Source organism: Otolemur garnettii, unplaced genomic scaffold, assembly GCF_000181295.1.
Source record: "Otolemur garnettii isolate 467f Iridium unplaced genomic scaffold, OtoGar3 scaffold00006, whole genome shotgun sequence".
NCBI lineage: Eukaryota > Metazoa > Chordata > Mammalia > Primates > Galagidae > Otolemur > Otolemur garnettii.
Window position 1 is genome coordinate 9,056,660 of NW_003852401.1, and position 22,876 is coordinate 9,079,535.

The window sequence follows — 22,876 nt, forward strand, 5'->3', positions numbered from 1 at the left end:
AGCACCAAAGCTCTAATGTACCTGGTGAGGAGAGCCCAGAAGTGTTACAGCTCTAGGGATTAATATTAAACAGAACAAATCTGTTTAGAGTAGTTTAAAACCCCAGCGTGGATAACATTAGACTTCATTAGTAATCTGCCGCCTCCAGCTTCCAGATCTCTGTATGCCAGCAAGTGAACTTTGCTCTACCCCCTGCAAACTGTTTTTCCAGTGGAGAAGAGAATTCAGCCTGGCCACGTGTAATTAAGATTCCTTTTCCGTCTCCAGCTGAGTTCTCCAGCCTGCAGCCCTCCAAGTGGCTTTACTGTCCCACCATCTCCTGCCAGTCTTGGGTTTGGGGAAGGCAGCAGCTTAGGGGCTGTGGCTGTTGCTCTGCAGGGGGTTCCAGCTCCCCAGCCCTGCAGCCCTGACATACTCACTTGTGCAGGTTGCCAGCATGCAGGGCCTGATGGAGGAAGAGAAAGGCAGGGGTGGGCACAGTGTGGAATTGACAACGGTGGAGACCCCACTTTTCAGCACCTGCCGGCAAATGGCGCTTCGAGTCTGGGTGCCCTCCCCACAGCTTGTGGAGCACTGGTGGAGAAAGAAAGGCCGAATGCATGTAAATTTAGGAAACCAGGAGCTAGTGGACTTTATATGGACTCTCCAATTCATCAAAATGTGAGAAAAGTTGCTCGGAAAAGAAACAGCCAGTGAGGAAGAAAGAGAAATAGTAATTATGGTGTAACAACGTGGAAGACATGTCCATCGTGTTGCTACATTACACTTTGAGATTTTCTACTTTGAGGTTTCCTATAGCTATTTTTACCTGTTCTTACTTCTCTGGCCTGGCCTCTGGAATTGCAGAGTCACCGAGTGCCATGTTCAAGTCCCAGCTCTGTACTTCACTACTTGGCAAGTTCCATAAACTCCTTGAGTCTGTTTCTACTTTTTATGCTTATTTGGCAAGCCGGGAGTTAAGTGAGATGATATATTTAAAAATGCCACATACAGAAACAATTGATGCTAATTCTTTTCTTCTTTCATGAATAAATGATCATATTTAATGTGAAGCATTAGGTAGTTGTTATGAATCCACTTGGAGGTGGAGTGCTAGATGGTATGGAGAAAAGATATCCAGGGGCGATTATTCAAATAAGGGGGAAAAGTCCAAATACATTAAGATGAAATAATATAGTAAGGAAATTAACTGTACTGAGATAACCATTTGTATCTACTACAATGGCCATAATCAAAAAAGACAGACAATAACATGTGCTGGTGATGATGTGGAAAAATTAGAAACCTCATGCATTGCTGGTGGGAATATAAAATGATACAGCCCCTTTGGAAAACAGTTTGGTAGTTTCTTAAAAAGTTAAACATAAATTTATCAGATGACCCAGCAATTTTACTCCCTGGTATCTACCCAAGAGAAAAAAAAAACATACATCCACACAAAGATTTGTATGCAAATGTTCATAGCAACATTATTCATCATAACCCCAAAGTGGAAAAAACCCAATGCCCATCAATCTGTAAATGGATAAACAAAATATAGTATATATATCTGTACAACACAATATTATTCAGCCATAAAAGGAAATGTATTCTTATGTCTGCTATAACATGGATAAACCTTAAAAACATGATGCTAAACTAAATTTTAAACATGTAAATTATACTTCAATAAAGCTGTTTATAGAATTAAATAGTAATTAAAAAGAATTTGTATAAATATTCTAAAATTAATGGTAAAAATTATCGCATGATTATGGAACCCTAAATATAGGTGGGGTCTAGGTGGGTGTAGAGAAGCAGTGATAAGATGACAGGTAGGAAATTTTCAGAACAAAGGTAGCAGGCTGTAGCAGAGAAGTCCAAGATAGGCTTGGTGGCAGAACTAAATTGATTTAACTGAACAGAGGGACCAAGTTGAGAGTGTCAGGAGCTAGAGAGGTAGTTTGGGGCCAGACTTTGGAGACCTTTAATTTTCAGATAAGAGGCTTGGACCTGGTCCACATGGCAATGGGAAGCCATTAAAGAGGGGAGTGACATGATGGAAGAGGTGTTCTGAGAAGGTTAATCTGGCAGCAGTGTACGGTGGGAATGGGAGTGGAGATGGATGGAAGGCAGTGAAGGAGGCTGCCACGGTAGTTCAGGCTGCAGATGATAAAAGCCTGAACTAGGGTCATGGCAGTGTGCCACGTGAACTTGAAAAATGACAGTAAAATGCCCCTAAATATTATATTTTCAAGTCGTATATGCTAACACACAGACATGACACTACTGTGTGCAACATGCTGTGATATACACCACCCTGAAAGAATTTTAAGATGCAAAAGATGGCGATGAGAATCTAACCCAGTACTTTTATTGCCTGACAACTGTAGACTCCAGATTCTACTCATCACTTATTTTATGGTAAATGACAGCACCAAATCCAATATCAGATGGGAGGGAGGTAAGGGGACTGAAAACATTTTAAAGCATGGTTATTTTAGGGCTGCTAATAGAAACATAAAAAACCAGTTAGATGGCAGGTCAGAAGATCAGGTTATGCCTCTGGTCAAGTAGAGTTCTTTCTCTAATTTCAATTCCCACATCTCTGAAATAGGGAAGCTAAAGTAGAGCAAAACCATTTTCCAAACTATGTGGAGGAAGCGATTCAGGGGCTTCTCAGGTATTGAGGAGACCCAGCCACTAATGATGTGAACCCTTACCCACCCTTCAACCAAAACAGCTCTGATCTTGTCTGTTTTGGGAATCTGGCTTCATAGTAACTGTTTTTTTTTTTTTTTTTTTAAGACAGATTTTCATTTTGTCACCCTCAGTAGAGTGCCATGGTGTCACAGCTCATAGCAACCTCAAAGTCTTGGGTTCAAGCCTCCTGAGTAGCTGGGACTACAGGTGCCTGTGACAACGCCCAGCTATATTTTTTTAGAAAAGAGGTCTTGCTTTGGCTCAGGCTTGTCTCGAACTCATGGGCTCAGGCAATCCACCTGCCTGGGCTTCCAAAGTGCTAGAATTACAGGTGTGAGCCACTGCATCCAGCCCATAGTAACATTTTATTTGATAAAGGTTATGTGACTTTAATTTTTAAAAAAGCGATTAGGGTATAGAATCTTTTAATCTCTACCTCCAAAATTAACTACCCTGACTTTAGTTTTTTTTTATATTTTTAAGAGGAGGGAATAACTTCCATAAAAATAGGACTTAAAATATCTAGTAGCCAACTCTATCAGGAGATTTCTTAAAGATTTCTTAAAAAAAAAAGAAGTATAGCCTTTTGAGAGGTTTTACTTTCAGAATAGAATCTGCAAGTAAATTTATTTGAAATGTCTAAAACTTTGGCTTAATTCTGTCTCTGTGGGATTCTGTGTAGTAACCATGAGCTTGAGCCCAGATAGTTGAGGATGAAAAACACCCATAGATCATCTAGGTCATCCTTTCTCCAAGAGGATTCTTAGGGGGGGATGTGGAATGCACATCTCATCTCAGCTGGAGGGCCAGAGGGATGGTCTTTGGATGATGGGAACAAACATGGAGCCTTTGAACACCTCCCAGAGCGCTTCAATGTGGCACCAGCTTAAGTTCAATCACAGTGATTCAGTGGTTACTTCCCACTGTTCCCAGCCCCTTCCCAACATTTGGAATTTCCATTCATCAACCCAGATAGCTCAGAACTTAATAACACTTTGTGGATAAGGGCTAACTACCCTTAGTTCCCCAAATGTAACTTCTTTCTCCTAGGATGCCCAGGAAAACGTGTGGGAGACCCAGGCTGTGGCCTGGGTCCAGCCAGTCAAGGCGAGTGCTTCCTTTTACTTTCTTTCCTTCTCATGGCAGCACAGATGGGAGAGAATCCCAGCAGGAACACGGATGAACTGTTACTAGGCACAAAACACTTCATATGCGTTATTTAATAGAAACCTCCTACTTAGGTGGTAGATATTAGTGGATTAGAAAAACCTCCATTTTATAGATAAGCAACTGAAGGCCTTGACAGGTTAACTAATTAGCCCAAGGAGGTGGAGTCAAGAGTTGAATCTAGGTTTGCTTACCTTTGAGTCTGAACTCTTAACCACACATGATACTGTTCTACGGGCCTAGGTTACTTGATGGGACCATGAGACCTCAATTTCATAGTTTTATTTCCTTACTGTTTAATCACAAGAGTTCCTTCTTCAAATTTTCAGGAAGAAGAGAACTTATCCTCAGTTCTCCAAGTCTTATATGCCCCAGAGGCCACCAACTCCAGGAATATGGGAGGATAATTATGTACAACTCCCTCCTCTTAGCCACTCACAATGGACTATCACTATCAAAGGGAGCAATTACTTTCACAATACCCCACTAGGAGAATGTTTTAATTTGAAAGCCATTTGGTAAATACATTTGTGCTTTATCCTGCACTATTTTTTGTTATGGTTTCTTTCCTATCCCAAATCAATATTCCCATGGAAAAACTGTCACTAACACGTCTATGCACACACACAGGTGTAGACACACGTGCTCATTCTATATATTTTTATTCTGTTATTCTGCCACAATAATTTTTTTCTAAAATACAAAAAAATAATAATTCCTCAAATGTTCTGAGACATTGTGGGTGAGGTACCAGGGAAAGCCAACTTCTAAAACCTAGGGTAATGTAGTTTAACTCTCAAATGCAATGCCCTTAATAGATACCACCTTAATGGAATTCTATCAGGGTGGATAATATATGTGGTAAGAATTCTAGGAGCCTCTGTGGAAAGAGCTGGCATCTTAATTTTCATGGGCAGCTTTCCCATCTGGAAGGGAGTGTCTCTGTGATGGATTTCAACCAGGAGCAGCTTCCCACTGTGAGTTGTATATTATACAAAAAAGGCCAATTCAAGTGCCTATGAGAAAAGGAAGGTTTTGCATATAATTTTAACACAGAAATTTTCATTTCAGGCCTAGTGACTCTGTTCTTGCCTACATCTGCTTGTGAGGGCATTAATTTTAGGAGGACTTCTCTATGGAAGACACTGGGAAGGTTGAAGGCAACTCAAAGAAGAGGTAGGAGCTGAAACAAAAGAGGAGAAATTGCAATAAGGAAATTAATTTATGCTAGGGTTAGAAAAGGAGTTATTTAGAAAGACAGATTCATCAGAGGGATATCCCTGACTTAGGAGGTCAAGTTAGGAATGGCGAATGCTGACGCAGTCACTTCCCAAAATGCCGGGCAACAGGGGAAATCAAGTTCTCTTGCTGGGAAGTGGTTGAGGTTTCTCAGCCAGGAAACTAACAATAAAGAGGCAGGATTTCCCTGGCCTCCTTTCCCTAATAAATCATGTCCTTTATTGTCCAGTAACTTGGAGGAGAAGACCTAGCAAAGCGTTGCCCTTCCTGAGTAGAAACATCTGGGAGTAGGAGGTGCAGGGAGGTCGGAAGGAAGAGGAGGTGTGGAGATAGAAGGAGAAGAACCCAGCGTTCCCAAAGAATACTGGGCCCAAATAGCACAAGGCCTGGTTTTGTCCACCAAGAGCCCATTTACAGTTGTAAACTTCTGATTGTTGGGTAAGGGCTGGCTGTATAACTGGGGTCCCTGCAGCCTAGTTAAAAGCTAACTACACACTATGGTATAAATGGTTACAAAAATACTGTTCTATAACGTCAGAAGGATTGTTTTGTTCTCTTCTTGCCTTTTCCACGTGTATATCTGTGGTGCCTTCTTTCCCCACTTATGCCTTTTTTATTTTCTCCTTGTGCGGAGCATACACACCTCGGTCCAGTCTGAGAGAAGCCACTCGCTGGGGCAGTCATCTTTCTTGCAGGCTTGCTGCGAGGCCGGTTTTGAGGCTGAACAGAAGGTTTCAGGAAGCTCCAGGAAGCTGCCATCAGCCATGCGCTGCTTGCAAAGAACCTCACGTTTCTGAACACCCCCTCCGCAGGTCCTGGAACACTGGGAAGGAAGGAAGGAAAGAAGAGAAAGTCAACCCAGTGTCGGAAAGAAGTAATCTGTTTGACCACCAATTCTTGGCTTAGCTTAGCTGAAAAGAAAAAAAAAGAAGAAAAACCAGGAATTGACCCAAAGGATTTTGTTTCCCCTCTTTGAAATAAATTATTAGGCAAGATCTATCCCCTCTACTCTTAATCTCAGGTATTTAACTAGAACATCCAGGAATTTCAGGGGCCTTTAAATCTTAAAAAGTTGCTCCTGAACTATGATTTGCAGCTATCTAAGACAACTGGTTTAAAAGGTTAGTAAAATAGAGTGTTCAGCATATTTATGATCCAGTGAAAATCATCCGTGCTGCTTCCAGCATGAATGAGAGCTCCTGCCATCAGTGTAAATCTGGAGAAATTAATTTGCAGAGCAGACAATCCTTTCTGTAAGTGTAGGCACTCTAGCACATTGGATGGGCATTAGATTTAGGGCCTGGTTTTCTTAAGAATTTCCTTGGAATACTTTCCTTGCAAAATTGAAGATTTCTTAGGGCAGTGGGAGTCAGAGCCGCTGAAATTTGGGATGCAAGAAAAATAGCCCCATGTCAGTGGTTTTCAGAGGAACCCCAATAAAACACGTTGTTTACTTGTAACTTGATAGTTATAATCCAGCTGCATGGGGAAGGCGAGGGAGGCCCCCCCCCAAGGGCACAGACTGTTGGCTATTTCCAAATGCTTGTTCCCTCTTTTTCAGAGGAAAGGAGCCTCCAGTTTTTAAGTGGACCCAGGACTTTTCAGTATGAAGCCTACATTTTCCAACCTCCCTTGAAGGCAGCCACTGCCATTTGACGAAATGCTGGTCAGAGAGATATAAAGGGAAGGGTTACGTACATTTCCAGAGAGGTGCCTACAGCGAAGGTGTGGCACCTGTCTTTCCCCTTCTCCTTCTCTCCACTGGGTGGAATGCAAACATGATGTCCGTCTTGGACTGTGATTAGCAGAGAGAAAGGAAGTCTGACTTCCTGATTGGGAAGCCACTGCACCAGCCCTGGACTGCCTGTGTTTATGTGAAAGACTTTCCTGTCTTCTCCAAGCCACTGCTATTTTGTGATTTCTATCACTTTCAGTCAGATATAGCCCCAGCTAACAGATCAACCTGTTTCTACTCTATGCTGGAGGTAATTCATTGTAAAAATTTTAGAGAGCATGGTGTTTCCTTCACTAATAGGCTCTTGTCTTTAACTTGCTGCTTTAGGCTTGCTGAATAATCAGCTTGGGTTTAAAAAGCCCCTGAGTTTATGCTGAAGGAGCTGCTCCTGTCCAGTTATGCCCTTCCAGAGCCTGGGGAGGTCTCTGGGACTCCTGCCCACAGGCAGCCTTATGGTGGTGATACAGAGGCCTTGGGTACAGTCAGAACAATTTTCACATACTTAGTGGTCTCACCCCTGAATGCGTGTCAAAGACACCTGGGGAACTTTTAGAAAGTACTGATGCCTGGGCCCCACTGCAGACCTATCAAGTCAGAAACTCCTGGAGGGGGGTCCCAGGTACCAGTTTTTGCTCTTCTCTCTCTCTCTTTTTTTCTTTCATTTTTTCCCTTTCTTTTCTTTCTTTCCTTTTTTTTTTTTTTTATAAAGAAAATGACTTCCTAGGTAATTTTCCAGAAAATTCTAATGTGTATCCAAGGCTGAAGTCATTTCTTCAAGCTAATAGCATATCTCTCCACCATTCCCAGTGGGAATAAAATAAATGTGGAAAGGAAAATCTGGGATCCAGAGAGATGTCTGTTAGGACCAGTGGCTGTCTGGATCCCACCTCAGCAAATGTGACATTTGTTTGCAGTGTGAATGGCTGAGGTCACACAGCTAGTGATAAAAACGGTAGAGAATAATCCACTAGGCCTTTTAATCCTACACCCTTCCAAATGATCCAAATCCATGGTCAACACCACCTTGTCTTTTTAGATTTAAAATTAAAAAAAATTAAAATAAAAATAACCACATTAAATCCCCTGGAGGGAAATGTATTTTCTCATGACTAGGATCAACTACCTATCCATTGAAGGCTAATAAGAGGTGAAATTGCCCTATGAAGTAAAGCTTACCCTACTTTACTGAAAGAATGTGAAGGTCAGAGAGGTGAAGTAAGCCAACCAAGGCCACATAGGGGCTAGAATCGGTGTATTTCCCTCAGTGCAGCATTCACTGGGCTCCTACCGAACACTACTCTCTGGACAGAGCTGGAGAACAAGCCCAGACTCAGCTTTCCTCCCCTGGGTTGTAGCAACTCCTCTCTGCTTGCAGATCTAAGGGAGGGTAGCCCGATGGCTGCTTCATGCTCAGAGTGCCAAGCGTGGTAAGCATCAAAGCTGTATGTAGCCCGGTCACCCTCTCAGCCCCCTGGAAAAGTGGTGCTTTGCAACTCGACTCCACTCTTGTGATCACCCCTGACTTGCAGGAGTTAGAGCAGGATCTGTCAGGGAGCAGAACTCTAAAATAGTTCATTTGCATTCTGGTGTCCCTGGGAATGTGTTCTTTCTACACTCTGATTTCTGAGTTGAGAGGCTGCATTTGAACATAGCTCCCAGGTTGTGTCATGAAGCTTGACCACCTGTTACTCATCAGAGCTCTAAACAGTTCTTTCTAATCTAAGCACTTTTCTGGTTTTTGGCTTTAAGAAAAACAAAATGTCTTAGAGCTAATGATTTAAGACCTTTGGCTTTCCTGTGGATCATTTCACTAACTCTCTGGACTTCTACTTACTGGAAATGCAAATTTTAATTTTAGTTCTAATTCACTAGCAATTCAATAAGATATTAAGGATTTCACTTCAATTTTGTGGGATTTTGTACCCACAATGCCTAGAACAGTGCTTTCTGTGAATGTCAATGCTCAATAAATGTTTGTGGCATTGAAGTTGGGACTTGGGAGAACTTTAAATTAGTGGCTAAGAATTTCATTTACTTAGGGTAACTGTCTTGTTACCATGGATAACTAAGGTTTTCTATTTGGTTTTATAGTCTTTTGCATAACTTCTCAGGTTCAACCCTCTCTTATTTCTGTCAAATTTTCACTTCAAACCAACCAGTTATTCTGTAATCAGATTAGTTATAAACTTTTATTGGCAGTTTTTCTTCAGAACTTTTTTATACTAGACAATGAACCATGTGGATTACTGACACCTAAGGATTTGCCAAATTTAGGGACTGTATTTTCCACAATATTTTCCATTCTATGAATTGCTAAGATTCTTCTATGAACTTAATGTAATTCTTATGAAACCACAGTTATCTGAAAATAAAACAAGTTTGTGCTGATAAATCCAAAATTTTAATCTTAAACTCTGAACTCCGTGCTGTGCCTACTCAGATTTTCCACTTAAATGCAAATTGTCATCTGGATGTAAAACATGTCCAAATGGACCTTTTGAAACTGTCCCACCAACCTCACCCCAAATTTGTTCCTGTCAGTCTTCTCCATTCATTTCATGGTGCCACACCCGGAGCAAAAACTTAGGTGGGACTCTTGGGTTTTTCCTTTTTCTCATCCAGGCCATAAGAAATACTGTCAGATTTACCTACAAAACAAATAAGCTATACCTCAAAAATAATAAATCATCATCTCTTGCCCAGACTACCGCAGATGTTCTAAAATTTCCCCATGTTATGACCTGAATGTTTGTGTCCTTTGCAAATTCATGTTGAAATCCTCCTAAGGCCATGGTATGAGGAGGTGAGTAGGTCATGAGGATGAAATGCTCATTAATGATACTAGAGTCCTTATAAAAGAGGCTCCCAGAGCTGCCTGACCCCTTCCATCATGGGGGGACATAGCTACAGGGCACCATCTATAAACCAGGACGTGGGCCCTCACCAGACACCGAATCTGCCAGTGCCTTGATCTTGGCAGCCTCCTGGACTGAAAAAATAAATTTCTCTTGTTAATAAGCTACTCAGTCTATAGTACTTTGTTATAGCAATCTGAATGGAATAAGACACTGAGTTTCTAGTTTTCTCAGTCTTGTCCTACCAAGATATAGATGGTATATTCAAATGTGATAATTTGAAAAGAACTCTTCCTGCCTGCTGGAAACACCATTGGATGAACACCCCAGACACCTGGGGGTAAGGGCACTTACTGAAGCTGTCTAAGGGGCACAAGTGGAGAAGGGGAGAGAGGAGATTCAGGAGCAGTGAAAGATATTCAGCCTCTCATCTTACTTCCCTACACTCATCTTCTCCACACCGTAGCAAGAGTGATTTTTTCAAGCATAAATCACATAGTTTCCATGCTTAAATCCCTCCCACAGCTTCCCCTCTAATTAGCATAAAATCCAAACTCCTCTAACTCTGCCCTTCAAAGCCCTACATGTTTAGTCCCTCTGCTGGTGGAACTTAGTGGATATCTGGCTCAAAACCTTTCCAATTCATCCATTCATCATAAATGCATTAAATACCAATCACGGACCAAGCATGCTTCTATGCCTTGTAAGTTTAAGCCGCGAGCAAGAGAACCTCGTACACTTCTGCAGGCTCGCTTTCATCACTGTCCCCTTTCCCAGTATATTCCAGTCACGCTGGGTTTTTTAAAATTGCTATTGCATTTTTGTTCCTCCAATATGCCAACTTTGTTTATCCCACAGGGTTTTTGCACTTGCTCTTCTACCTGACCCATTCTTAGATCTTCATGTGGTGTAGTCTTCTTAATACCCAGGTTCTGTTCCATTCTCACCTGTGTGGAGAGGCTACACCTAACCTTCCTAGCCAGACAGAGTAGCCAACGCATCATCTTATTGTATAAATAGCTGTCACTCCTTTCAGAAACTATCACCCGTTAGAGTCTATTTATGAAGGCAGAGATTTTGCTTCTCATGTTCATCTCAAATGCTTGAGAACTACATGTAAAACTTTCCCCCAGTACGATATTATATCTTTAGCAACAAGCCTTAGGATTGAATGAATCCATCTCTAGTTTTTTTTCTTGAATACTCTATCATTTTATTTTAAAGTTTTCTTTCTTTGCAAAATTAACGATTTGTTATCCAGCAAAGAAGTGGTCAGGGCTGAACAGTAAAGTGACATTGTTAAATGGATTCTAGAAGTTTGGGATGTTTTGATATGATCCATAAATATTTACACTGTAAAAAATGCAGTGTATTTTTTCTCTGAGAGAAATAATGGTTGGTTCATAAAACTATTATCCCCTAAAACTCAAAATGACATAAAACCACTTTTCTTTTAATCTTTTGATTATAATTCATAGTCAAATTTCTCATGGGTCCGCTGAGTTCATCAGATATAAAGAACAAGCTCTCACTATGAGCTTAAAAAAAAGAAAAAAAGAACAAGCTCTCAAATTTCTGTTGCCTAGTGACTGACATTTTAGACACTTTAATGGTGATGTTGGATTTGTAGGAGTAGAGATATCTTCAACACTTGATGGCGAAAATTTTCTTTTTGTAATTATGAGGCACTTGGGCTTCTTTGCAATTTGAATAAATGCTCCAAAAACCAAGTAGCAGAATAGGAACAGTCCTCAGAATCTAGCTGTTCAGTTAGAATTTCTTAATTTGGCAAAAAGAAAAAAGGCAGGCTAGTTTCCTCTCTCCTTCAAACTAAGAAAATAGAAGAAGGTGATTTTTCTTATTTCAAGGACATGAAGGTGGCGATGTAATACAATTGTACCACAGAGTGACCCCTCACTTAAGATGACATAGCTGGGTTGTCAATTTGCAGATAAGACCTGATTTCAGAGACAGACCCCCAACACTATACAGAAGTCTGTAATAACACGATGACAAACCAGCTGCCAGTAAAAAAAAAAAAAAAATAGATGACACTGGAGGTCATTATGTTAGGTGATATAAGCCAAGCACAAAGAGACAAATATTGCATGTTCTCACTCATATGTGGGAGCTAAAGAAAATGGATTTTATGAAACTAGAGAGGAGACTGGTGATTAGCAGGGGCCGGAAAGGGTAGCGGGGAGGGAATGATAAGTTGACTAATGGCTACGAACATACTATTAGAGGGGAGAAATCAGACCTAATGTTCAGTAGCTCAGATACAGTTAACATCAATTGATCACATAACCTAGAAGAAAATAATTCAAATGTCCCTAGCATAAAGAAGAGATGAATATTTAAGGTGCTGGATATCCCCAATAACCCTAGTTTGATCTTTACACATTATGTGAAAGTATCAAATTATCATATGTACCCCGCAAATATGGACATTCTGTATCAAAGAAAAGATACCATAAGAAAGCAAAAATGAAATTGATTTACAAAAAAACTTCCAACTTGTTATTTTGAAGTTTGATCTACTTGTACAGCTTTTAAGAGATTCTCAATGCCAGAGACCAAGTCCAGACCCCTGACAGGGTCCTCCACAGGCCTCACTCTCGCCTGTGCTGAGCTTTCCAGCCACATTCCTTGACACCCTGTCATGTACTTGTGCTTTAGCTACAATGGATAATTTGCCTTTTCCTGGGCACACAGCGGCCATCTCCGCTTAGGCCTCTGATCATGTTCAGTCTTGACTTTCAGCTCTTTGTTCGTCCAGAAACTTTTAAGACATCCTTGAAGACCCATCTCACAGGCCATTTTTACATTAAAATCTCCTCTAACTCCAACGTGACCTTGAAGGGACCTTATCTCTCTATAAGGGCTCATCGTCTGAGGGCCGGCTATTTCCCTCTGCCTCCCTGCATGCAGCACTCAGGATTATGAGTTTTCTGAAGAAAGGGGATTCATTCATCTTTATACTCCCTAGTGCCCAGTGCAGTGTCTGGCAAAGAGCATACACTTCATAAATGTGTGCGGATGATTGGATGAACAGACGAGCCCCAAGTGCAGATGTTTAAAAGATGTCAAACAAGCATCCAGCTGCTCACACACCTTTTATCAGGCTGTTTTATCACTGGCCAGAAGCTGCTTCTCAGTACGCCGGCAGTGGGTTCTGTGCTCTGCTAGGTACCGCAATGCACCATATGAGGGAGATGCCGTCTAGTCTAGTAAATACTCTCAGGGATTTTGCTCCCAGATGCTGTCTTGTATTTGCTCAAAAGTTCTCCTTAGTGTGTTTACTTTGATGAAGAGGTATTTTTAGAAATTTTAAAAAATTTAGAAGATGGGCTGAGTACAGTGGCTAATGCCTATCTATAATCCTAACACTTTGGGAGGCTGAGGCAGGAGGACGGCTTGAGCCCAGGAGTGGGAGGTTACAGAGACGTGTGATGGTGCTACTGCACTCTAGCTTGAGTGGCAGAGCAAGACCCTATCTCAATTAAAACAAAACTGTGGAAGATGAACTTTCAAATTAGTAATGGCTCCAAAATCTGTGATGACTTGACGACTTGATGAGGTAATTACCTGGTGAGGCCACTAGTTCTTAAGTGAGAGGAAGGATGGAAAGAAGAAAATATTTTAAAAGGAGCAGCAGCAAGAGAAATTTAATACAATTAAATAAAAATATGTTTGCTTTTATCAATCATCATATAATAATACCAGGTAAATCTCTGGTAAGGGGTATTATTTTTTAAATACATGTAATAAGTGAAATTAATAGCAAAAATAGTACTAATATTGCTTATATCAGCTGCCATTTGTGTTACATGATATAAGGTCATGAGTTCATTATTTTTATAAGAAACATTAAGAAATGCACAATAAAGAAAGCACTTAAAAGTTACGTTTCTATATAAAATGATCATGGCCCAGGTGACGTGTATTTGTAAAGATATTCCTACGATCAGCACATTAATAAATTCTGCCTGTATTGACATTTTTGGTTTCATCTTGGCAGTTTAATTTACTGAGAGCTGAGTTTATTTCCTCGTTACTTCAAGACATTATTGAACCAAACACAAAGTGATGTTGATGTTTTGTTTCTAAGGCCAACTTTCTAGCTTTAACTCAATGTGCTTTGCTTACAGCTTCTAACTCATTTCACTCATTTCTTCATTCATTCATTCTTTCATCAAACATTTACTGAGTATTACTGAGTGCCAGGCAGTGCCATATTAGGTGCTGGGGATTTAAGATGAATAAAAATAGTTGTTATTAAGCCTCAGGTAGTTGCAGTTGAGTGAGGAAGAAAAACTTACTATAAAATATGATCAGTTAAAAAAATGTGATCAGTTTTATAAGAGAGGGAATACGACAAAGAGGACAACTAAATATGGAAAAATTGGGGGAAACTCTACAGAGGATATGACATATAAGCATTTGGCTAGGAGACAAGGAATGCTCGCGGTCTGATTGTGTGTGTACACAGCTGGGGGTGAAGGAAGATGCCATGTTCAAATAACTTGGAGCAGCCTCTAGTAAAGTGGGGCACAGAGTTCATGAACAAGAGTGAATGGAAAATGAGACTGAGATGTCAGAGGGGGGGCAGAGGGCAAAGGGCCTTTGGAGATCATCTTAAAACCACAGAGTGTCAAGAGGGGTTTCAAAGTAGGGGTAATATGATCCAATTTCCAGAATATGACTCAAGCAGCATAGGCCGATGGTTGAGTCTTAAGGACCTGTCGGGACTTAAGTAGGTGTTGCCAGGGAGAAAGGGCTTCTCGATGCTGCTGCATCTTGCCCCCTATTGGGGGGTTCTCAGTACATATTAATTTTTAAGGTTTAACAGAAAGCCTGTAGTAAGGAACTATTGATAGCAAGTTGAGAAACACTGGATGAGAGGGGAGATGACATATGAAGCTGTTTGTAATGGTTTACTTAGTTGACGGAGAGGACTTGAACCAAGGCGGTGGGAGAGGACGGACTGGAAAGGAAGACAGTGGTAGGGGAGATACAGGAGGTAGAATAACAGGACATGGGTGTGGATGAAGCATGACAGATACAGGAGGCTGAGAGGGCCTGAGTTTCCAGGGAGGGAGCAGAACAGATGGTGGTGTCACTGACAAAAGGCAGTGCAGGACAAATCACTGTAAGCCAGCTAGGTTTGAAGGACCCAGTCAGTGTTTGCCAGCAAGGTTTGGGTGGACAGATAAGGCCTAAAAGCCCCAAATCAGGTGAGCGGCCCTGGTAATCCATTCGAGACCCCTTCCATTGTGTGGGAAGCTTTTCTACCCTCTAATAAACTATGGCTCTATTGCTTCTGTTTTGGTCCATGAATTCATTCTTAGATTCTGAGACCAAGAATCTGGCAAAAGAAAGAAAAATTCTGTATCAGAAGTACAAGGAGGTATACAGTGCACCTTCTGGGTTTCATAGTCCTGTTGTGACAAGCTGCAAACCCATTCATGTGAAGAGCAATTATGCCAAAGACCTTTCTGCTAATAAATAAAAATAAGAACAAAGCGTAAATGAAATAAGACTTTTGTTTTGCTAGGTTTATTATTGCCTCTAGTGTCTGTTTCCTTGTAAAACATACTCCTGAAAATGAGATAAATATCCTAATAGTTTTCTTCCCCTCCATTCAACCCAAATTTTTAAGTATGGCCTCTAATTTTTCTGTGAATTTATATTTTAGTTATTGAAATACAAAACTGATGACTACAATGATTCTTTCTGCCAGAATTCAGCCCTCTAATCCAGACCGAATTTTTTTTCTGTGCTTGCATCGTGTGTATTTAAATCTAGAAAATGAAAATTTTCATCCTCAAGCATTTATAGTTATCATTAAAATTTTCTTTTTCTCTTTACATCACTGGCAGGGACTCCACGCTGCTATGCTTTTTTACACAGCTAAACTACAGGCATTTTGACTTGTAACCCTGATAAAAAAAGGTTTATAGGGAAATGGCAACATCATCACAGTTTTAAGCAAGGGGGGATACAGGGGTGGAGGCCATGGTTTCTGTCTCTGCACAGATGTGAGCAGTATGTAGGGACAGTTGAGTGGACACAATCCTGAAAACATGTGCCACACAGGGAAATATGAACTCTGTTTCAGAGTGGACTAACTCATTTCAGTTTAACCCTTTGGCACATTTTTTTTCCCTTTTTCTCTTATTTCTTTTAAAATTTGACTTTTTGAATAAAAACAAATGACGGAATATTGATGCATACGAGGCTGATGGATAGGGGCAAGGTGGCCGAAGGAGGAAGCTTCTCAAGGACCTTATGCAAGCAGAGACCAGGTGCTTGGTCAGCTGATTGTCACAGGCTGAATAAGGGTTCCCAAAGATACCTACGTCCCCGTTCCTGGAACCCGTGAGCATGTTACCTTACACAGTCAAAGGGACTTTGCTGATGTGATTAAACTGAAGTTCCCAAGGTAGGGGGAAATTATCCTGGATTATCCAGGTACGCTTGACAATGGTCTTTATAAGAGCCGGACAGGAGAGTGGGTGTCAGAGAGGAGGTAAGGACAGGATTAGAGGTTGGGCAAGTAGGGAGGGGGGTCAGGAGCAGAGGAAGGAAGTAGCCTCTAGAAGCTGGCAAAGGCCAGGTCATAGATCCTGCCCTCAGGCCTCCAGAAGGAACATAGCTGTGCTGACTCCCTGATTTCAGCCCAGTGAAACTGATTGTGGACTTTGGATCTCAGGAGCTGTGAGGTAGTACATCTGTGTCATTTTAAGCCACTGAATTTGCAGTGATCTTTTACAGTAGCAATAAAAAACTGATACACAGATCACCTCTCCTGGAGAACAGCCTGGGTTTCCAGGGAGGGTGAAGAACAGATGGTGGTGTCACTGACATGACACACATACTGAGTTTTATGTGAATTGCTGATGTTAGGACTGTTACCAGATTGCCTCACAATTTAATGCTTTTGAGAAACAGCAAAGAAGTCTTAGGAAGGCAGTATCACATAGTGGAAAGAGCACGGGGCTGAAGCAGATAGGCCCCTTTTCCATTTACCAGCCAGGTGACCGGGGGCCAGCACAACCTCTGTGAGGCTGTTTCCTTACCAGGTTGCTATGAGGATGGAAAGAGGAAAGGCGAGAGCCGCAGAATGAGTTCTACTACTCAGTGTTTGAATTCGTGTTAACCTCACTGAGCTTCAGGCTCCTCGTCTGCAAAATTAGTGAGGATTAAGTGAGTTAAATATGTAGTGTTGGGAGCTGTGCTTGATGCAGAGTGAGCATTGCTCTTATTACCAAGAGAAGCAGTTCTGGAAACAGTGCAAGCGCTCAGTGCATGAGGACAGCAGACTGGACAGCGTGAGGACAGCAGACTGGACAAACTCTATTCTGACCTGCTTGGGGACAGTGGGGATGGGGGTCTCACTGAGATGTGGCCTCTGCCTTCACCATGAGGTCTAAGTTAGAATTCAAGAGAAAGCGCCTGTCTAGGTGAGGCATGGGATTGTTAAATGAGCCGCCCTGCCCCTGAACACCATGTGGCTTCAGCTAGAAGGACAGTAGAGGAACCCTGAGGGACGATGGAGGACTCCTGCCGGGCCTTCCCAGGAAGAGGGGAAGGAGGTGGCAGGAGGGCAGGAGAATCTACAAGCAGGGACGGGAGAGTCACAACTGGGATGGGCGGGCAGACGTGCTGAGGGATGAAGGCCTGAGATCTCAAGTGCCGGCTCTGTTATGTGGCTGAGTCACTGCACAAAGCCCTCGTGGGAGACATTCACGATAACCTGTGGTATATACACAGTGACTCTCCATCACGCTGCCGTAACTCACCATCATGACAGGAGGTGCGTAACCAGTCATTTGTAGCCAATGCCAAAGATGATGGTGATGCTGAGAGTAGGTGTGTGTCTGTTGTATTTAATAAATTAAAGATTCATGATACTAATCACAAATATTTAAATGTTTAAAAGCCACCTAATACAATTTAATAAGATATTAAAGCTAAATTGGTAAAGATTAATATTCAACGAATCCTTCACATAGATCAGAGCTAAAAACCAAGGTCGGGTATTGAGTAAGAGGTAGAACTGAAGTAAAGGTGGCCCCCTGACAACCAAAGCTAAAATGAGATTTCTGCTTCAAAGTTTCTAAAACAAAATGTTAACATGATGCTTAGACTCCATGCTAGGTCCCCCTCAAATGTGCAGAATGTGTAAATACTGGCTATTTGCCATTTGTTAGGCAAATATTTTACAAAGAACAAAGGAAATTGCTTTCCTCTCTGGTGATGACAATTCATGTAATTTATGCTTCTCCCCCTGCCCCAGGGAAGAAACAAATGTGAGGTCAGTGGCAACAATGTTCAAACAGTGAGGAGGGAGAGTTTCTCTCCTCAAACAGGCTATCTCTATCAGGTTGCTAGCCATATTCCTTTAAATGAAACATCTGACCTCCTATCTCTGTTTCTTTCATAAGAAACAAGGCTGCAGGCTGGGTGCTGAAGGATTAGAGGCCTCAGCATTATTCTCTGGTAGATCCACGTAGCTACATGGAAAAGACCACCTGAGTGCACACCAGATTCCCTTGTCCCAGCAAGGACAGCTGAGGAATCTGAAGGCCAGCCAGGCAAATGGACGGCCAACAGCTGATGTTCACAACACCAGAAGTGATCCGCCTAGGGACACCACAAAGTTATTCTTGACTTACTCTACTATATAGCATGAACAATGACTTCCTTTCCTTTAATAAGTAATCAGTAATAGCTAATTTTGCCCAGAAAAGCTTAACTAAAGAAGTAGAATTCTAATGAGTAATGTAAGATAGTTAATTGTTCCCTTCAGGTTCAGAGAGATTCCTAAAAGTGACTGAGGATTCTTAAACAGACCCTATGTGTCAAACTTTTAACAGGGGCTCTCTCCGGGGAGCAGAATGACTGGTGGCTTTCACTTCCCACGTACTTCGTTTCTTATTGTATTTCACTATTTTCCAGATACTCTTTAAAGGTCCTATTAAAGTACAGTCACTGACTCATTGGATATACTTCAGTTATTCATTATTAGTTTCCTAACCTGATGAATGGATCTAAACCTGCCTCATCCTCAAAGCTTCTCCCTAATAGAAGGAAATAGAAAAAGCTTTCAAAATAAATCTGTACTTTCTTTTTTCTTTTTTGAGACAGAGTTTCACTATGTTGCCCTCAGTAGAGTGCTGTGGTGTCACAGCTCATGGCAACCTCAAACTCTTGGGCTTAAGTGATTCTCTTGCCTCAGCCTCCCAAGTAGCTGGGACTACAGACACCTGCCACAACACCCAGCTATTGTTTGGTTGTAGTTGTCATTGCTGTTTGGCAGGCCATGGCTGGATTTGAACCTGCCAACTCTGGTGTAATGTGGCTGGCACCCTAGCTGTTGAATGACACTCGCCAAGCCTAAATCCGTATTTTCACAGGCCCAAAGTAGATAGAAAATGCAAGGATGTGACTCTTTGGAAATCTACTATTTTCATTAGAATATTGGGCATGTGGGGTGGGTGGTGGAGGCAGCAACTGACCAAAAAGGTCGTGTATGTGGTTATGCTCTAAAAACTCAGAAAGCACCATGGTTCAATGTCATTATTGAACAGCACGTGTGCCTGCTGAAAAAGGTTGGTGTTTTACTGAATTTCATTACTAGAATAATATTATGATCTGTACCCATGAAACAAACATACCAGCAATATATAAAGCCAGCATATTCAGGGCCTATGGGGAGGTGTTCTTGATATATTCATTTACTTAATCATTCTGTATACATTTTATCCATAACCTACTATTACCTAATAGCAACATAAGCCACTAATAATACAAAGACTTAATGGTTTCAACAGTGCAAGTTGATTTGAGATGCTTCCTCACCTTTTATTCAATTTATAGTTAATTGAGTATAAATGCACTGGAAATCAGGAGACTGGTATTCTGGTCCAGGCTTTATGATCTGGAGCAAAGCTCCATCTAGGCCCAAGTTACATCATCTGTAAAACCAGGGTGGTCATACCCAATCCTGGGGGCCCTCCCAGTCCTATAACAATGGGGTTTGGCACAGTGAATAGGGTCTCATAAAGTTGGGTCGATGGCCATCCTTAAATGTGCTAGCTATGTGAACCTCAGTTTCCTCAAACCTGAAATGAGGATAATAAAACCTACTCTTCACTGGATTGTTGAGAGAGCTAACTTCACTTAGGTGTGTAATGATAAATATTTCTTAGTAAAATGCAGGTACATGGATATATTTGTAATATCCCAAAATATATTACATCCTCTTGATACTTACAAACTATCACACAGTAGCATGGAATTAATGAACTTAAATATACATGTAAGCTCCAAAAGAAAATTATGACCAAGGCCTTTCCCCAAATGCTTTGTACTTTAGTGTTTTTCTTGCTTATTAGTATTTGACTCTTTGAGTGCTTTACTAACCTACAGCCCCAAGATGGGCAGGGAGAAGGAAGGGAGAAGGAAAAAGCACAGAGGACCCTGGGCTGTCTGGAGACAGCAGCCCCCTCCCAGCACAAGGCCACAGCATGCGGGCTGCCATCCTCTCTCCATCTTAATCAATGACCATATCATTTATCATCTGATGTGAGACACTTTGGAGAGTGAAAAACTGTCTCAGTAAAATGGGGATACATATCCTTTCCACTTTTCACGTTTACTTTTTGTGACCTTTGTTGTCACTTTAAAGCTACACCTGATGTTCTAATGGGGAGCAAATTGCAAAATAACACTTTATCCAATCCAAAATCCTGTGTTTTCTAAAGGCCTGCAAAAACATTAAATAAAGTTTGATACAAACATATTAGTATTATGATAGTACAAGTGTATTAGGATAAAATAGTTGTTTTTATTACTGTGAAATACAAAGTCTCACAATGGAGTTCACAAACTCATCCTAGAGAAAAGTGTTCCATATCTTATTGCTGACCATCACTGGGGTCACCTTCCAAGTACTCCCCTTAGCCATCTAGTGCCTGTAATAATACTCAGTCAAGAAGTATGTAGCACTTTTTCAGGATGAGTTTGAGAATCGAATTGTCCAAACTCGTATGCTTTGAAGCAGGATCAGCACAATATTTTTGGTAAAGGGACAGACAGCAAATATTTTAGATTTTGTGAGCCCTATGGTATCTGTCACAACCGTGCAATTCTGACCTTGTAGCATAAAACAAGACATAAATGCACAAAAGAATGGCTATGGCTGTATTCCAATAAAACTTTATGTACAAAATGAAGCCTACAAGCTGGATTTAACTTGTGGCCTGCAGTTTGCCAATTCTTCCTTTGAAATGATGGTTCCCAGAATTTTGGAATTCATAGGACCAGGAATGTAAAAAAAATGGAATTAATTCAGGATTTCTAACTTATTATTTTGTTAAGTCATGATATTTTGAAAAAATCAATACTTAGTGTCTATATTTCTTAAAATTTTAAATAGCAAAAAGCTATAATAGGCACTCAAATTCAGAGAAAAATTAAGTTTTGTGGAAAACCTCACACTATGTCTTCATTTTTAAAATTTTACCCTACCTGGTGATAACTTCATCATGAATATGCTTAACGGATGGGTCATTTGAGTTGATTTTGAGGTCACTGGGATGTGGTACAGTAGAAAGAACATAATATATGTAATTAAAAGTTCTGGTTTTGAATCAGTTCAGGGGAGTAGTAAGAAGGGAGGGATGAGAGAGTGTCCCTTGTCTTGAATCACTCTTGCCAGAATCCCCCCCATATTGAGTAAATGCAGAACTCACCGGCTGCCACTGTGCAGGGTACCAGGCTGGGGGGCAATTGAAGCGGTTACAAGCCTGCACTGTGCTGGGCTTGGGCTGGTGACACAGCTCATCAGCTAGGATTACGGTTTCATTCATCTCTCTGGAAAGGAGGTGGGAGCAGAAGACATCTCTGGTCTGTAGGCCAACCCCACAAGTGAGACTACACGGACTCCACTTGCCAATTTCCCACCTGAGAAGAAATCAGAGAGGAAAGGGACACCCTTAGTACCTATGCAGAGAATATTTCCCATGGACTCAAATGTTGTGAATGGAGTAAAAACCTCTCACTGGGGATGTGGGAAGTTCCAGCCCAGGATTGGCTAGCCATTCTATCATAAGCCTAGAACTCTTCTCCTTTCATGCTCTAGAATTTTCTTTAAAATATAGAGGGTGATCAAAATGAAACATCCAATGTTTCCCCAGGAAATCACCAATAAAGGCCACAAACATGTTTACTTTGATGGAACATATAAGCTACATCGAAACAAGAGGAGGTGTGCTAGAGGAGACACAGGTTGAATACATAAAGATGTTGCATACCACATACTGAACAGTGGGTCTAGAACAGTGGTTCTCAGCCTTCACAATGCCACAATGTATTTTCATTGTTAAAAAGGGGTTACGAACCACAGGTTGAGAACCGCTGATTTAGAAAAAGCCTTTCTGCTCGTTCCTCCAGCCCCTATTCTTAGCAAGACTGAATATTTGTGCTTGTTTCTCTTTTGCTTCAAAGTGGAAGGTCATTGGCTCAAGTTCCTTCAAACTTTTATCATAGCACAGAAACATGTCTGTCTTATGTATAAATATCATCACTGCCTGGGACTGGATAATGTAACAGAAGTGGAGGCTGCTAAATAGATCAGTTTTGTGGAGGGGAAGGAAGTGAAGAGAGTGGTTCATTATCTGGATGTAGAAATCAAATATGCAGAGATGAGCTGAGTACATGCATTGGCTAGTTACAAATGGCCAAGTCTTGAGAAGTACATTTATAGAGAGCTCAGGGCCTATAAAAACACTCCCACGCATTTTCCTGTTAATCCAGATTCCAAAATGGGAATGATAAGGACAGGACAAAGCTCAGTTGCTTGGGCTCCAAGACAGAAGCATGCTCTAAAGATCAGTTTTAGGAAGTGCTGTTTACAATCTGAGGCACAAAGATTCTACAAATAGAAGTTGGCCAAAAAAGTATGGCAAGTTGATCCTTTGGTAGCTAGATGCACCTAGTTTTTGTAGCCACCCCTGAAAATGGAGTTATACATTTTTGGCCTTAATATTTTCCATCAGACTGTAAAACATAGTGTATGCTCTCAATCTCTTCCTTCTACCCTGCTACCTTCCCAATACCATTTCTATGTCGCCTTACATCTACATTGTGTTTGGTACCCTAACTACCTTCCCAACACCATTTCTATGTC

At 41.2% G+C, this 22,876-nt stretch overlaps 1 protein-coding gene across 1 annotated transcript in view; it reads right to left on the bottom strand.

Annotated features, from left to right (window-relative positions):
* Positions 1-22,876, bottom strand: part of ADAMTSL1 (ADAMTS like 1) — an 898,927-nt gene that overhangs the window by 103,886 nt on the left and 772,165 nt on the right. Inside the window, exons 17-19 of the mRNA XM_012813071.2 lie at positions 21,441-21,651; positions 5,732-5,911; positions 420-573 (exon numbers count right to left, since the gene is read on the bottom strand). Of these exons, the coding sequence (XP_012668525.2) occupies positions 420-573; positions 5,732-5,911; positions 21,441-21,651 (545 nt within the window). The remainder of the gene's footprint in view (positions 1-419; positions 574-5,731; positions 5,912-21,440; positions 21,652-22,876) is intronic.